Below are 16,988 nucleotides of genomic sequence, written 5' to 3'. Positions count from 1 at the left end.
ATTTTTAAATAAAAAATAAAATTATAAATATTAAATATATATTAAAAAATAATAACTACATAGATCAATTATATAAAATAATGCATCCACGTTAAATTTTCTGCACCGTCGTGTACAAATAATTTCCCTTCACGCAAAAGATACAGTGCACTGGGTAGACGTTCTACTCGGTTGTTTTTGTTTTTTATGTTAGTGGGTTGAAATCCTTCTTGCGGAACGTTGTAACGATGGAGTTAATCTTTTTTATTTTATTTTTATTTTTATTTGTTGGGGCAGGGTGAGCATGGAGTTAATTTGGTTGGTGGTCTACCGAGGACAGTGGGAGGTCGATGTCTGCCAACCTCTTCTTCTCACCTTACTGAAGATCTTCAAATCCGTCTTATTCTTCATTGTTTCTTCCACCAATATTCTACCATACTAATACTAATATTAGTATTATCTATTAAACAACTCCGTTTCTTCCTTCATAGACACAATGTTCACGTTTTCATCTGGCATTCTTCTACTACTACATTTATGTACTTTGTTTCACATCAACAATCTCACATGAGATATTAGCATTCTTTGGAACCTCAAGCCGCACCATCACCAGAGAAATAGATAATTGTACGGAGGAAAATCTTTTGCCCCGCGTATTGTCTTGGTGAAGGAAATGAACTACAAGATATTATAACAAAGAATTATAGCCTACCACCAAAAAAGAAAAAAGAAACAAAAAAAAAAAAAAAAAAAAGGCCACAAAGGCAAAGAGATGGTTACATTCAAGAATACAAGGGACAGTGTCTCATTGGTATAAAGAAGAAACATACAATGATACTTCACCAAGTCATTCTCCAATTCAAGCTTAACCATCCAAATAGAAGCCATCGACATAGATCTTTTACCATGCAAAGAAACACATTTCATGATAGGAATTACATTGGAATCGCTTTTTCTTTATGCCATGGGAATGGCCTTTGAAGAGAATTTCCAGTTGCCTGATCTTCTAGCACCGAACTGTACCAGTTTCTTTCAACATAACAGCCGACCTCTACCCATTGTCTTCAGCTGGATTGCCTGTCCCCAACTTTTCCCGCCTAATCTCAACAAGACATTCCAATATTCCAAAGCATCATTCAGCCTACCCCAAAAAAATGTTAGAACGTAAGTGTATTACTTACAACACCTCCATGGAACTAGCAGGTAAGAGTCGTTTTACAAAGCATGTGATTGTTTTAAACAAGCAAGTGCTCTCCAAATGTTAAAGCTATAAGAAACTGCTGAAACATTTGCACTGTAAAGAAGTTTAAGGTTTTATGTGCTGCTATCTATCACTCAAACTAAAGAGCAATAGCAGATTCAGGAACTTCCTCGACTTTCTCAAGGAAATATATTGCATAACATGGATTCTATGCCAACTAGAAATTCGCTACATGAAGTCCATTTAATCCATAAAAATCAAGAGTTTGGATCACTAGTTAAATTACAATTACAATTCCCTTCTCGTTGACACAGTAAAGCATATTGAGATATAAAGGATAACCAGCAAGTCAAGAAGCATTTCATTTTATCTGATTATCATATTTATGGAACCAGGAAGAATTAAAACAGTTGTCAGTATCACTTGCCACATGACAAAAGCTTAGACGACTTCAAATACCGGAATAATGCCCAAGCCTGAAACATTTAATTTGCAGTTTATATGAGTGATAATTGCCTACCGACTAGCTACACCTAGGAAAAGAATGAAACCAATAAAACAGCATTCAAACAATTCACTTGCTTTGGGGTAAGAAAGCAGGTCCTGCAACTAGTTTCTATATTCACTAAATCATATGCATTTGATGAAATAATAATGCGGGAACTAACGAGTAGCATACTTTGTCGACTCAGAGGAAGAGCAATGCCTCTGGCCTTCCTTCATTTGAAGATAATGAAGTATGATGCATCCCGTTTTCCTTATTGTAGTGCTATTCCCTTTCTAGCGTTCTTTATAAGGCTTCTTTCTTTATTGTTTTTGGCTAACCTGATTCTAGAATTTTTTGCCTCAAAAAGGGGGGTGAAATGTAATCTTAGACTGGATTGTTATTTAATTTGGATGATAAGTTCAAAAGACTTTTTTTTTTTAAAAAAAGATCTTTTCAAGTCAGTCCTTTGGCTTGTTCTAACAACCTAATGGAAAAGGTTTCTTGAATCTGATAAGCCATGTTTGATATCATCACATCTCTTCTCCTAAGTTTCAGGGTTCCTTGTATAATCCTTGCTACGTGCCTTTTCTTGGTTGCGCCGGGATCCTAACCTTTCTAGTTATTGCAACATAACTATCTAATACTAAGTTTTTATCCCACATATTGCACGTGGATTATAAAATCACATTATTGATTGTATGATAAAAAATAATTTATTAAAAAATATCTAGATGAATACTAAAAGCATGTCTATTCATATTCCAAAGATCAATAATAGCGAATTTTAATCATCTAATTAAATAGATATAAATGAATTTCAATACCCTGACATAATGCTTGCATTTAATGCTGAAAAAATGATTAGATAGGAGAGTCTTGATATGTAGTATATGGAAAATTAGTTTTAATCCACATAGCATTCATAAATGAAAATTTACTGCTAACATGGATAACTTACTTGACCATTCTATTTTCTCTCACTTTCTGCTTTCATATATATATATATATATATATATATATATATATATAATATTTATATTATATTTATATATTTTTTAGAAAGCATTCAAATATGTCCATAGACTATAGGATATTGTCAAACTAATGTATATTTTGCCAGAATTTGTAAACCATGATTCTAAAGTACGATATTTTTTCTTGGATCAAAATTTAGTACAATTTAAGCCAATGTTATCACATACAAAGTCAGAGTTAATGCAAAGCTAAGGTACATAGGACTAGTATTACTGGACATTGTGACAAGAAAAAAAAAAAAAGTGAGATCTAATTTTTTAAGAATTATAGGTGCTATGCTGCAATACCGTACCAGGTAAGATTTTTTTTTTTGAAATTTTCAAAGTAGATAATGATGATCATGGAAAAAAATTCTAATAATATAAAAAATTTACAACTATTTTCGACCATTTCATTGTTTGCCCAAATAAAATTGAATTAAAGTTTTAACATGTTAAAAATAAAAATATTCGAAAGTAGAATTTATATCTTAGTTAATAAATGATTAAAAATATAAAACCCCGGTCACCATGGCCATTTTATAATGCTGTCAGCTGTACCGGACATTATGTATAGATAGCATCTGTCTCCGCCTTTTGTTATTCCATAGTTTTCACACACGCACGCATTAGTATTTGATAAGAAAACGGAGCCATGTACGTTAAAACCGTTTTAACCATGGTGTCATTTACTTTCTAAATGTCCATTCTAGTGTTGGCCTAAATCCCATCATTGGGCCTATTGGATTACAGGAAAGGGGGGGAAAAAACTATGAGGTCATTTTTATTTTCTATAGAATTTGAACCGGAGAGGAATTAGATTGAAAAAGATCTTATTTAAATAGACTATGTAATCTATAATCCAATTGGAAATCCAGCCAATTCCTGCTAGATTTTCCTAATAGGCTCTAAATTAGAAAATTGTAGAGGTGGCAGATTGATTGCAATAATCTTGAAAGATTGACACTCTGAACTAGAGGCCTCGATGAAAAACTTCTGTTTCCTTGGAGACAAATGTTATCTTTTTTTTTTCTTTTTTTTTTTTTGAGATCACTAGTACACACAATTGGATCTGAATTGAGTTCCTTACATATTGTGACATTTGAATCTTATACCTTGTTACTCCTCACCTAGATTTTTTTTTTTTTTTTTTTTTATAGAAAAGAGAAGCAATGAATTGCCACCCGGCTTTTATTCAGACCTCATCTAGATACTTGAGTCAGATTTATTTCATCCTCAAATGGATTTGGGCGAATCAATAATTTTATACGACTGGCTGAAATTTTATTTATCTAGTTTATATTAAGTCATGCAAACATTCTTGTGGTTGCAGCTTGGTGTCATGATTTTTCCGGTATGATTTGATGCATATTGTAGCACGACCTGTGTGGCTTGAAAGGTGACTGCTGATCCATGTGATGAACATCCCCTATTAGATTGTTCCCTCTTGGTTATTTTTGGTAAGCGCTGCAAGTTCGATGTAAAAAAAGGCTATAGATCACTCACTATTAATCCCCACTCACGTTAGCCGGGTTATAGAGGTTAGTGGTTGCCTGAGCACAGACAGAGCCAGACTAACACCACCCACGCTACTACGTTTGGCACCAATTCGACTGCCACATCCCTGGTGATCCAAGCGGTGATCATTATTGGTTGATCGGTAGTAGCACTTTTTAAATATAGAGATTAATTAACAGAGCAACACCGTCATAGAAAAAAAAAAAAAGATTAATCTAATTATCAAATATATGGGCTACTGTCCGGAGACTGAGATGCAAATAGACGAGGAGAAAGGTTTTGTGCACTGCAGATGGTGCAGAATGTACATACCATCCGTGATGATTGATTCATGTATAAAATTAAAATATAATGTATGAAAAAAAAAAATTTAGCATTGTAAATCAATGCGGATGGTGCATGCGGTTCTGCACCGTACAGTGCATAAAGAATTTCTCTAGGTGGGTCAGGGGAGCGAAACTTAGCCTGGCGGTCCTTGTGAACATTTTCTTAAGAGTGGCTCGGCCTATTTGCATGGCTTTTTTAGGCCATTGATTGCCATCATTTGGACGGATCTCGCTAGATGTTTTCCAAAGTGACAGTTGTTGGGAAAGTGGCGTGGTATAATGGGCTTTGACAGCGATGATAATGAAAGTGAGTTCAAGGTTTCTCTGACGAAGAACGTGAGGTCAAGGTTTGGATTTGGCCCTGGCCCAGGCCCATCCCATCTTACGTGTCTGTTTAATTTCAGGCGATTGATTGATCCAAATTTGATGTAATTTCTCTACAATTTTCTTGTCCCTGGGGGTGTTGTGGGAGTTTGACCAATCCGGAGGAATTTTGGGATCAGCCCTCTTGATATGTGTTACTTGGCACGAGCTGAGCTCTATTAACTCTTGACCCAACGTGCCCCAGCTTCAGCAAAGCTCAAGCTATTGCATAGGTTAAGCGCAGGTTAATTTAGGTAATAGTTAGGGCAGCTTAATACAATTTCAATCCATGAAGTGAGTGGAGATGATTCAAGTCATTTGATGCTCAAATTATACATGTCGTTGATTTTATTAAGGTAAGCATATTCCGGCTCTATGTTATATTTTGTTTTGATAATTCAAAAACGACTCCTCATCTTCTATCCTATGCCCAACTCACATCCCCATGACCAACGCAAACTAAAATGGAATCTCTATCTCCTTGCCCAATTGGCAAAGGATGATACCAATCAAAGAGGGGCTTAGTGCATACTCTTATATCATAATCTTTAAAACTCAAATTCTATTATAATTTCTATAGTTGCATCGATAAATTTGATGCTATCATGTTTGGAATTTGCTAAAATATTATTTAGGGAAACTTGATGGCGGATCAGACTTTAACCAAAAAAAAATGCAAAAATCTGTTGACCAACTTTTCAACACCTGGTCAACCAAGAATTTATTTTTTTTTTATAAAAAAAATCTCGGTCCCCTTAAAAGCATACACCCCTGGACCTGGTATAGTGGTGGATGGGGGAGGGACCAGAAATTTTAAAACCAGTCCACAGCCCTTCAAACTGCATGTTAAAAAGTTTTATTCCACTATGAGAAATACTTATTATATATATGCATTCACGCATGCCTGAGTCACATGCCACTATGGTTGGGTCAGGCTTCTAGCATTCATAAATTGCTAGCCTAAACTCAAGTTTTTTTTTTTTTGTTATAATATCATGATTACTACCTGTGCACATGCAATAGATCTCCTTCCATTCTTAGCTGCAAAATCTATAAAGAATCTGTCAGTCTCTGGCAACTTATTCTTAGAAGAGTATTTGTGGATTAGAATAGAGAATAGACTGCTAATGGCCCATTAACCCGAATATTTTCAATTTTAACCATTAACAAAACAGATGAAGCTTTATGTTCCTTATCTCCATCTCAGCCCCTCCCGTGGAAGATGATGAATGGAAGTACGTGATCTCAAGGCATTCATTCACCACAAATTGGTGACACGATTGCTGGGCCTGCCATCCATTTTATCTGTTGTAGCCGAATGTGTTCGCCTAGAGTTTTTTTTTCCCCTGTCAGCGCCAGTTATGCCCAACATTAGGTCTAGGTGAGCTGGCTAGTTCTTATAGTCCCATTTATGCACAAGAATAAAAAATGTTCTTTTGAGTTATAAATGTATTTGCAAGATTAACAGTTGATCGAAGTTTACTGATACAAATTGGCTATGTGGGTAGCCTTTTCTTACCTTCTTGTAAACTAGGTGATATATTGGAGATTATGGACGTTTTGTGCCCAGTCACGCTCTACTGACCTAACCAATTTGATGGGCTGGAATGGGGCTTGTGTTAGTCTCAGTCTGATTCTCTGGAAAAGGGAGTATTCTGCTTGCTCGATCTACAGCACCAACTTTCTACGGCGAAGACGCACAATCCTTTAGATAAAAAGACATCGATAACAACGCTTATTTTCGACTTATCCAGTACCTTCTCGGATTGAAGAAATGTAGTACATCTTCTCAAAATCTATCCATTTAATCTAATGGTTGTGATAGTGGGGAAATTATTTATCTTTTAGAGCCTGCCGATATAGAATTATTGCAGACCAAGCTATCCAGGGATCCACGTGCAAATGGTTCCTTATCTATGAATATGTGTGTGTGTGTGTGTGTGAGTGAGAGAGAGAGATGAATTGCATATGGAAATGTTGTCACTTAATATGGTATTGTTGCACGAAGAAAAATCATGCATCGTTATTCTTGTCGAGTTCCAATGTAGTAATCCTGCAACATGGTGCCATGTTGATAGGTTGATGGCAGCATAATATGAATGAAGACCACGCTATAAGGTATCGCTTTTGTGTTTTGTTTTTATTTTCAAAATATTAAGAAAAAAAATGGATTAGACTAAACAACATATTTGATGTAATCTGATATTTTTTTTAAAAATATATTTATAAAATATTTAGAGCTTTTGATAAGAAAGATTTTTTTGGTGAAAAAGAATGAAAATTAAAAGTAAGAAATGGCAAAAATGGTGGGAAGAAGTACTTTATTCTTCTCCTGGGCAAGCTATAAATCATATTTCGCAAGTACAATCCATAATCACAAATAATAATCTAGTAAAAATAGAAAAATCAAATAACTAAGAGAATGAGAATATCAAATTTTTATATGAAAAATCTTTTAAGAAAGAAAAAAATTATGGAGTATCAAGCGGAATCCACGAATCAATAATATGAAGAGTATAGGAGGTCCACAACAACAACATAATACGAGAGCGCAAGAAGATGTTAAAAATAAAAAATATCAACAAATTTTTAACTTACAAAGTTTGTAGACGTACCCTGAAAGAGAAATTTTTAACTTTTCAGAAGCACCAAACACCATTTTGGATAAGGTGAATAAAGAAGATCAAGTCCTCGTGTCTTGAACTTCAATCCAAGAAGCATATTTTATGAAAAATCCTTGTGATACATAAAAACTCAAAATTTAACCTCATCTCTATTTTTTCCTTTCTCTTTTTCTTCCTATATAGGCTGCCACTTAAAAATATATGCATCATTAGTGAGGTTCATGTCCAACACCTATTAGTATAATATGGGCCACTCCATGTGGAACTAGCTCAAAATATAAGTAGTAAGTCCAACAAAAAATTCCATCCAAAATTGTTATTTTCAACATTAATGTTTATTTGGCATTTCATTAATTTGTAGAGAAATAAAAGTAATATTAAATAAATCTTAAATTATTTTTTTATTCTTTCAAAACATAATAATGGGCACGAAACCAATTATTTTACAGAAGTAAAGGATGGAATAAGTGAATAACCGTATCAAGTTCTCGAGAAAGATCATGCAAGAATTGGATGGGGTGCCGCCTCCTAATTTAAGCGGGCTGCACAACTGAATAGACTAGGCTAACACGTTTGCTCGCTATTATCCTTCACATTGACACTGTCCCCTTCCCTCTTACCCCTACGCCTGCGCATCAACATTTCCCATCACCAACTGTGGAGCCTGGCCCCATTGAATGCATGAACTCTGAAACGTAGTTATATACTTTGAAGCGACTTTTGAAAAACAGGAGTCATTCCAATGCTGCCTTCACCCAGAAACACGAACCAATCAGCACTGTTTGATTAGTCATTGAAATGACTTGTGAGAGGAGGATTTCATTCCGTACCTTACCTCAAAGCATGACATCGTTTAGAAAAGAAGAAAAAAGAGTAAATAAATAGGTGTGGACCCAAGCATAGCTGGAGTCTGGAGAGGAGCAAGGCCAATAATTAGACCGGCCTAACTTCTCTCGGGGCTCCATGATGATTCCTGGACCGTGGGGTTTCTTTTGTTGATTCTCACATGGCACTCGAAACCACCCAATGGCAGCCAATGCATTTTTAGTCCTGCCCCGTTTAAGGGCTTTTGGAACTCTTAGAGTAGAGGAAAGGACACCACCTTCTATTCTTAGCCTTCCTACATTGCAAACAGCCGATGTCCCCACCATCCCACCTCCTGCCTCAGAATCAGAATATGGGATGGCACCTACGTTACTTCTTGCCACCATTTCCGTCCAAATGGGATTTAAAAACTCCTGTCTATCCTAGCAAGCCCTGCCACACTCAAGAATAAGCCTCTCTCGACATAGTCAAGCTTTGCCACCGTCCTTGCCGGATTACTTTCTTCATCAAGTTTTTTTTTTTTGCTAAGACTTGACCAAGTTTTGCCGTCAAGATGGTCCTGACCATTAATTACGGGAATTTAATATGCCTAATGATTTCATAAAGAATCCTTTCCGGCATTTAATTAGAATGATTTCTACCTTAAATTTGGATCTATCTTGGGCTAGTGGAATGCACACTCTCTGTATTAAATTCTTATTTAGACTTTGTGATGCATGAAGAAAGCTTCAAAAACCAAAACCAACTAATTGGCATGAAGATTGAAGGTTATGATTGTGGTTATTAAAATTTAATATCGGTGGATGCCATCATAACTTTGCACATATGTGGAATCTAATCATGAGAGTTTCCAACCAAGATCATGGCTAATGTAGAAAATGACTCTAACCATCGTAGTCATCTTTATGAAGTTGGTGGTGTAACCATCAGGCAAATTGAAGGTACTCTAAGGTGTATTTGTAGAAATACAATGGTGCTATTAAAACACAAGATTGAAGGTTTTGATTATAGTTATTAAAATTTAATATAGACAAATATGCCACCATAAAGTTGCACATATGTCGAATCTAATCATGTCGGATAAGCTATCACCATCAGGAGAGTTTCCAACCAAAACCATGGCTAATGTAGAAAATGACTCCCATCATCCAAGTCATCTTTGTGAAGCTGGTGGTGTGACTGTCAGGCAAATTTGGGGTACTCCGAGATGTATTTGGAGAAATACAATAGTGCTACAAAAATACAAGATTTGATCTATAAAGCTTTATTTGCCAATTCTTCTGCTACCAGGTCATCTTCTCTTTATGCGATGTCCCAAAATTTTGGTTACAAATGGTAGGCAAGGAAGACAAAGTACATTCTTGGTGGCAAGATCTTTAGTAGTACACTAAAGTGCGTTTATTATTCCTAGTGGATAACGATGAACTGAACCTTAATTATGCAATTGCCACATAGGGAATCTCTTGAAACTATCTAGAGGATTCTACCTAAACCGAACGCAGTGAGAACTAATACAGCGATTCATATTAATGGTGGTGGCACTGTCCGGGAGAATAAATACTGTGTGATGTGCAAGGACATATCAAGTCAATTAATTCGCACAGCCCATGGGAATGGGTGATGGATATGCCGTTGATGACTGGATGTCTGAGACAAAGGGTTAGAGATTCTCTGGAAAGGGAGAATTTTTGTTTAAAATATCTAGAGAATATATGCTTTCATGAGTTAGATGCTGTTTTCCACCGATTAAAAGTATGGAAAAAAGGGCATTGGAAGGCCATACGCTGCTGAATAAGCAAACAGAATCTACCATCAGAATATGGGCTTGTCTAAATTATCTTGATTTGTTATTTTCTAATCAGCATACATGCCATTTGTTTAACCAAATTAGGGGTCTTCTCAAAAAAAAAAAAAAAAGGGGGTTTAAGCAAATTAGGGGTCATTGGAAATCAACCACACGCAATCAATCCACGACGGCCTGTTGAAGAGCACATGGATCAATGCATGGTCAAAGAACAATAAAATTTGGACATGTGATAAGAACCCATGCATTTGCCAAGATTGGGCAGCCATTAGATACATCAGTGTACAGTACTTTGCATATGTTTGGAATCACAAATATGATATACTTTGTCACTAGGTTGCTGGTCGGCAAAAAAGGCTAGTTTAATTGAAAGAATAAATAGAGGTGGCAAATTATTCTGTCCCATTAGGTATCCAATCTGATCCAACTCTAATGGAGCAATCTGATACATAGCAAATCCAGGGCAGTATGGATAATGGTAAAACCTGTCCCAACCCAATCCCGATATATATATATATATATATATATAGTATAAATCTTCACAAATTCCTTCTCAAGGAGACTGCTAAGTTTTAGTTTTAAGAGAGTGGGAACCATCAAAGGCCATGAAGCTGATCACAACAGAGCTCGGAGGTGAAAAAGGCTTGGAGATAAGCCAAACATTCTCATGCTTTCAGGGCTGAAAATGTTTTTATATAAGGTTATGCTCATAAAATTTGTTAGCTAATGGTAAACCATGACATTAGTGACACGGCAAATACATAACCAAATCTTGTAGATTCTGATATGGCCCTAAGAATGAGGAAGATATCTAGGATATATGCCAGAAGGGTTGCTGAAAATTGACATCTCGTGGAACAACCGGGGGGACAAATGTGTTTTTAATTACTATAGTGGTTGTTGGATTCCATATTAGTTAAATCTACCAAATGTTTAATATATACCTTGCCTTCCAATTTGGACGATCTAGGGGTCAAAAGCTTGCTATAACCTTAACCCGACAAAGCCTATTTCACTTACATGGAACCAGTTTTATGCATTAAAGTATGATTTAGCTGAATTAAAGTATTAATTTATGTCGAATTACTACCTAAGGCACTTCTAGCCAAATACGGACCTTCCTGGATCCTAAACGATCAGCAAGGTTTGGTCGAACTGCAATAATGCAATTGAGGAGAGGAGGTGGTGGATTTGATGATATTGGGTATCTGATCTTGTTCTAATATTGAGGAACAGTAAGAATACAAGATAAATTATTGGAGAGGTGAAGCAATGAGTTGACAGCAGAATATCATAGGACTATGACCTTTATCTGCCAGCTACCAGCTAAGGGCACCTTCAATAGAGATGGGCTTGAGAAAGTAGGATAATCTCTCCATTGATGCATAAGCGCGTCACGATTATATTCCAAGGAATAAATTCCAGTGCTATGAAGAAACAACTAATGGAGTATATGCAAAAGTCTAGCAGACTGCAAAGGCGATATCTGTTGGCACCCATCACTAAATTAAAGAGCATTAGGACATGCCCAAGGTCCTTACTTTCTTTCTCATGGACCCTCAGTATCTAATGAGCTTATCTATTTAGTGTGAGGAGGGAGAAGGAAAGTGAACAGACAATTTGATGCGGAAGAATAGGATTTTTTGTCTTTTACATGTCCTTTTAGGACACGTATATTGGAGAAAGAAAGGTGGTGGTAGTTTAATTTACAACTAAAGAAGATAGCATGCGTAGCTAAAAGCTTTCCCTTGGCCACCTCATTAATACTCTTTTTCAGTGGAGATAATTATGTGAATCCAAGTAGTGCAACCAAAAGAAAAGAATTAGCCTTTTGAGCTCTTTTAATATGCAAATTACCTTTTATCTTAGTGATTAGTGAATTATCATAGCGATCAGTCACACTATATAAATGATGACAACATGTCATGATTATCCAAATAGTCAAAAGGCTAAGCTGAAAGAGCATCAAGGGAAAAAAAAACGATGCATGACTTGGCATCAACTAATCTTGTAGTTCAGCAAGTAATAAACTAGCACATATTTCATCATTACATGCATGATGGAAAGGAAATCTTTCAGAATAATGATCATCTGGGTTAAGTGAATGCATTATTATATTTAAAGGGAAAAAAGAAAAGAGCACTCTACTGGGAGGAGAGAATACGAAAATATAGAGAGAGATAGTGGAGTGAGTGTTCCATTTCACTTGGAATTTATGGGACACCAAAAACAAAACTAATTGCGATACCTATAAATCAGTTCTTGAAACTATTTATAGGCATCAGAATTTGATGAAATTTTGTTTCTGTATCATGCTTTTTTTTTTTTGCATTAAATGAACTGTACTTGTTAAATGATACATTAATGACCTCCTCATCTACCTCTAAATCCAATTAGCTCCTTCTGGTTGCCATATTCTTGCAATTTATTAATGGACAATAAAAAGGACAGCTTTGGAGCTCATGGGAGCAAGAAAATGGAATGGACCCCTGGATTGAGAAGGGACACATTCCTAGCTAATGCGTTGCATTACCCAACACTACAAAACCAAAAGAAGAATCCGTGACAGAAAAAGGAAGGGCATGTGGGGTTAGCAGGGAATATATATGAACAAAATCAGAAGGAATCTGGAACCCATTCCTTTCTCTTGCTTCTTCCTTTTCGCTCTTGCTCACCTACAAACACGGATTCGTGTGCCGCAAGCCACTCCCATTGCTCACAAGTCACAAGGACCACACGAATTTCCTAATAAATAAACGCAAATCAATACAATAACGACAATTAATATAACTACAATTACACGCTAAACCACCAGTCATTTGATATAGATCGGACGGCCATGAGATGCCAAGCTCAATGGGACCCAAATGTCAAAGCATTGAGACGCCATACCACAACCTTCATTGTGCAAGCTTAGCATAATATCCTCAGCAACCAGATGACAAAAATTTGAATACAAGTAGCGGGCTCTATTATAGCCTACCAAATAGATTTTAAATATAAAAAGATCACGAATTTACGAACATATCCACCGGCTGATCCAGATTGGTACTAATTAACAAGGGCAATTCCGTCCTTTTAATCACTCTACTACGATATGTACAACAGGTACAGATTTACCAGAAAGAAAGAAAGAAAGAGAGAGAGAGAGAGAGAGAGAGAGAGAGAGAGAGGAAAGAAAGAAAAAAAAAAAGTGGAGGGGGGCGGGGGGTGGTGGTTAAAATCCCACTTTTTTTCTTAGAGATTATTTTATATAATTTTGTTAATTAAAAATATTAGGTTCTGGTGATCCTGCGGAGGGGATTAATAGCTGCGGTCCTTCGGCGGAGACGATCGCCATCGACTCCTCGCGATGAAACCTCGTCTGCTTGGCGATGAATGCCTCGATCATGTGGCGGAACTCCTCATCGTCGTCGCTGCTCATCTTCCGCTCATTCTCCGCTGCCGCCGGCGCCTCTGGAGGCGGCGGCGGGGGCTTCGCTCCCTTCGGTCCCACATCCGACCCAGCGCGCCGGAGCTCCGGCGATTTCCGCCGGCGGTCGATTTTCTCCGACCGGCTCCTCCGGCACGCGCGGATCTCCATGCACACCGTCTTGTCCTCGAACACGACCTCCTCCTGCGCCGCCAGCGTCGGCGGCGGCGGCGGGGGGAAATCGATCCGACCGCGGGTCTCCAGGAACTGGTCATGGATGTCGCCGCCGACGCCGTCGGTGGATGAGGACAGGTGGCGGGATTTGGCGAAGAGGACAAGGATGATGGTGTTGCCGAGGAGGAAGACGAAGCGGGGACTGAGGAGGACGGCGGCAAGGCGGCGTAGGAAGTCGCCGGAAAGGCGGGCGGCGGCGGGGAGGCGCACGGAGGACCAGGAGAGGAGGAGGAGGGCGGCGATGACCTCGAGGAGGCGGAAGAGCTTCGCGATCTTCTGGAGGCGGCGGTAGCGCCGCATCGCGGTCTCCTTCTCCGCCTTCACGGGGTCCATGGCCGGCTCGGACAGTGGAGGGAAGATCAAGAGGGAGGACGGCGAGGTCGGATTCTCCGCGGTAAGCGTGCAGAGTTCGAGATATAGCATAGGAGGAGGAGGAGGGAAGAGCGTGAGAAGTGGAAGAAAGAGTGAGCCCTCTGCGGGAGCGTAGCTCTCCTTTTATAGGGGGAATAAGTTGCCACTGTTTTCCTTTTTCATTTGAAAATTCAGAAGTTCAGGCACCTCCAGTGAGCTTACCTCTTGGTTTCTGAGATTTTTTTTTTTCTTTTTTTTGTGTATATTTTTCCTTTCATATATAATTTATAATATATGTAACACCCTTTAAATCATTCTATTTTTACATTGACAACCTGCTATTAGATTTTTGATTAATGATATTAGTGAAATGAACTTTATTATCCTTTTGCATTAATATTCTTAAAAAGTTTATACAAAAAGGTATATCTCTTTTCAAGGAAACTAAATGTCAAATTTTTCAAGAAAAAATATGATGATTTGAAGGATATGTATATAAAAACTGATTTTTTGAATGATATACATGCAATAAGCCAAATTTTTAAAGGTATGCATGCAAACACCTTATTTTATTTAACCATGGAAGATCAGGTTTATACTAGGTGCAACATCTCTAATTAGCATATAGAGAGAGAAAGATTTAAGTCATTTAGAGATCTCATATAGTGTTACATGGTTGATATGTAATTCCCTTGGTTACTTATTAGGATTCATAAGATGTCATTTGAGAAGAGCTAGTGTGAAAGTTACACATCAATTTTTTAACATTTTACGATACATATCTAATCTAAAACATGGTTAGCCTTAAGTAACCGCACTTTATGCTAATTTCTTAATGCAATCCAGCAAAATGGTTCAAGTGATATAAACTATATCTTGTATGAATATGTATGATGTTTATGAGGGTTGTTTGCTGGTCTAGCATGCATTTTTAATATCATGGTGGCATTGTCTTATAAGACAAGATTTATACTCCAAGATGATGCTATGTCATAGAAGTGGTGCTTACAAGGATGTAATGTTACTCCATTTATACAAATAAAATTGATGACTCCGATACCTCCTAGTTGTAGGAAAAATAATTTTGCCTAGTTGCAATGGATTATAGCTCTAACCTTAGTATATTCTAGCCTTGCTTAGATGCAGTGGATTATATCCCTAGCCTCAACGTGTCCCAACCATGTCTTTTAATTTGTCCTAGTTGATCTAGCCAAATCTAGTCCTAATCCAACCTAATTAACATAATCCCTCAGAACCTAATTGCAATCTGATCATACCAATAATTGATCCTAACCAACTCTCAAATTGAACCACCTGATTTAATCCATTTCTACTCAATTACACCCAACTACATCCAATCTCATCTCAAGCAAAACTAATCTCATGTGATCATATCTAATCTTATTGAATTGCTCCCAATTATATCTGACCAAACCCCATTTGATCCCATCAAACCATATGCTACTTAACATAATCCTATTCATCTTAGTCTATTCTAGCTCAATTAGTCTTATGATAGCTCCAAACATGGTACATGCATCTAAGTATCCCTACTTTTTTACACTTGTATCATAAACTTGCGTCTATCTTAAATATAATACAGATAAGGTCAAGCCAAAATATCATGAATAAATCTTTGAATCCTTTCATATCTTAACTCTATCACCAATCTCTCTTATTATAAATACACCATCAAAATAATCTTTTTGTACTCATAGAGCGTATAAAGTGAAAAAATATCCTAAACTTGACTTTTACTCTGCTCTCTCCCTAAGTTGCACCCTTTTATAATGCTATCTCAATATTTGCTTTTAGGTAACTTGATTTCTCCTTCACTCTCCTCTTGTCACATGTCCATCCCGATATACTTCTGACATGCTCTCTCTCTCTTCAACTCCAAATTCTAGCCCCACTGCATGATAAATCTAAGATTTATTCTCTCAGACCCTTTTCACTGTTCATTCTAATTTTATGACATGCATGGACTTGCTTGGTATCGTATATTTGGCCTAAAAGCCTCACAAAAAAAAAACTTAAATAGTTTCTAAGCCTTCTCCTAGATCAATTAATATTCATATATTTACCACCATTAGCTTCCATTACCATACTCCTTTCTCTCTCTCCTACAACATCTTAACCATCTACTCTTATTCTACCTCACCAAACCATGAAGACCAATCCTATTCTTTTATTTAGCATGGCTTCTTATACTAGATTAAATCCTCTCCTAATTGTAGCATCCCTTTTTATCTGTTAATTCTCTCCATAAGAAAAATACTTCAATAAACAAACTCCCTCAATCTTAACCATCCATCTCCTCAATTCTCTCCTCTCTTCCTCCAATCAATAGTGACATGCTATCTTAAAGTTATTTTCACTCTTAAATCATACAAGCCTTAATCCTAGCCATCCAACCAACTACTCTCCTATCTACATATCCTAACCACCCATTCCTAAACAAACACAAAATATGTGCCTTCCTACTATTTCAATTATTGATTCATGCCACCACATCAATCCCTCGTTAAGCCTAAGATCTAACAGGAAGAAGCTATTCAATCCTCTTATCCTAGCTAAATATTAGATTTAAGGCAACTACTCTTGGTCGTGGAGTCTCTTCTCCTTCCATATGAATATTTCCTCTCTTCTCCACATTCAACTGAAAAAATCTCCTAGAAATTAGGCATAAATTAGAAAATCCTAGGGAACCTATACCATTTTGAATTTACCAAATCCTAGCCTTTGTCTCTTCCATTATACTCCTCTACCTCCATGAATCTTAAACCCTTACCTTCCACTAGCAACTCATAAAAGAATAAGAAAAAGCATCAAGGAGTCTTGGGTTGTCTAC

General features: G+C 37.0%; 1 protein-coding gene across 1 annotated transcript; it reads right to left on the bottom strand.

Annotated features, from left to right (window-relative positions):
• Window positions 1–12,820: 12,820 nt before the first annotated feature.
• On the bottom strand, window positions 12,821–14,266 carry LOC105048538 (uncharacterized). The gene has a single exon (XM_010927870.4). The coding sequence runs from the start codon at window positions 14,207–14,209 to the stop codon at window positions 13,403–13,405; it is 807 nt and encodes a 268-aa protein (XP_010926172.1). The 5' UTR covers window positions 14,210–14,266; the 3' UTR covers window positions 12,821–13,402.
• Window positions 14,267–16,988: the final 2,722 nt, after the last annotated feature.

Source organism: Elaeis guineensis, chromosome 2, assembly GCF_000442705.2.
Source record: "Elaeis guineensis isolate ETL-2024a chromosome 2, EG11, whole genome shotgun sequence".
Classification (NCBI taxonomy): domain Eukaryota; kingdom Viridiplantae; phylum Streptophyta; class Magnoliopsida; order Arecales; family Arecaceae; genus Elaeis; species Elaeis guineensis.
The sequence above is the reverse complement of the archived record's forward strand: the minus strand, read 5'-3'. Positions and strand labels throughout refer to the sequence as shown.

Bases quoted from the DNA above. Each gene is read 5' to 3' on its own strand.
- LOC105048538 (XM_010927870.4), bottom strand. From the start codon at position 14,209: ATGCTATATCTCGAACTCTGCACGCTTACCGCGGAGAATCCGACCTCG.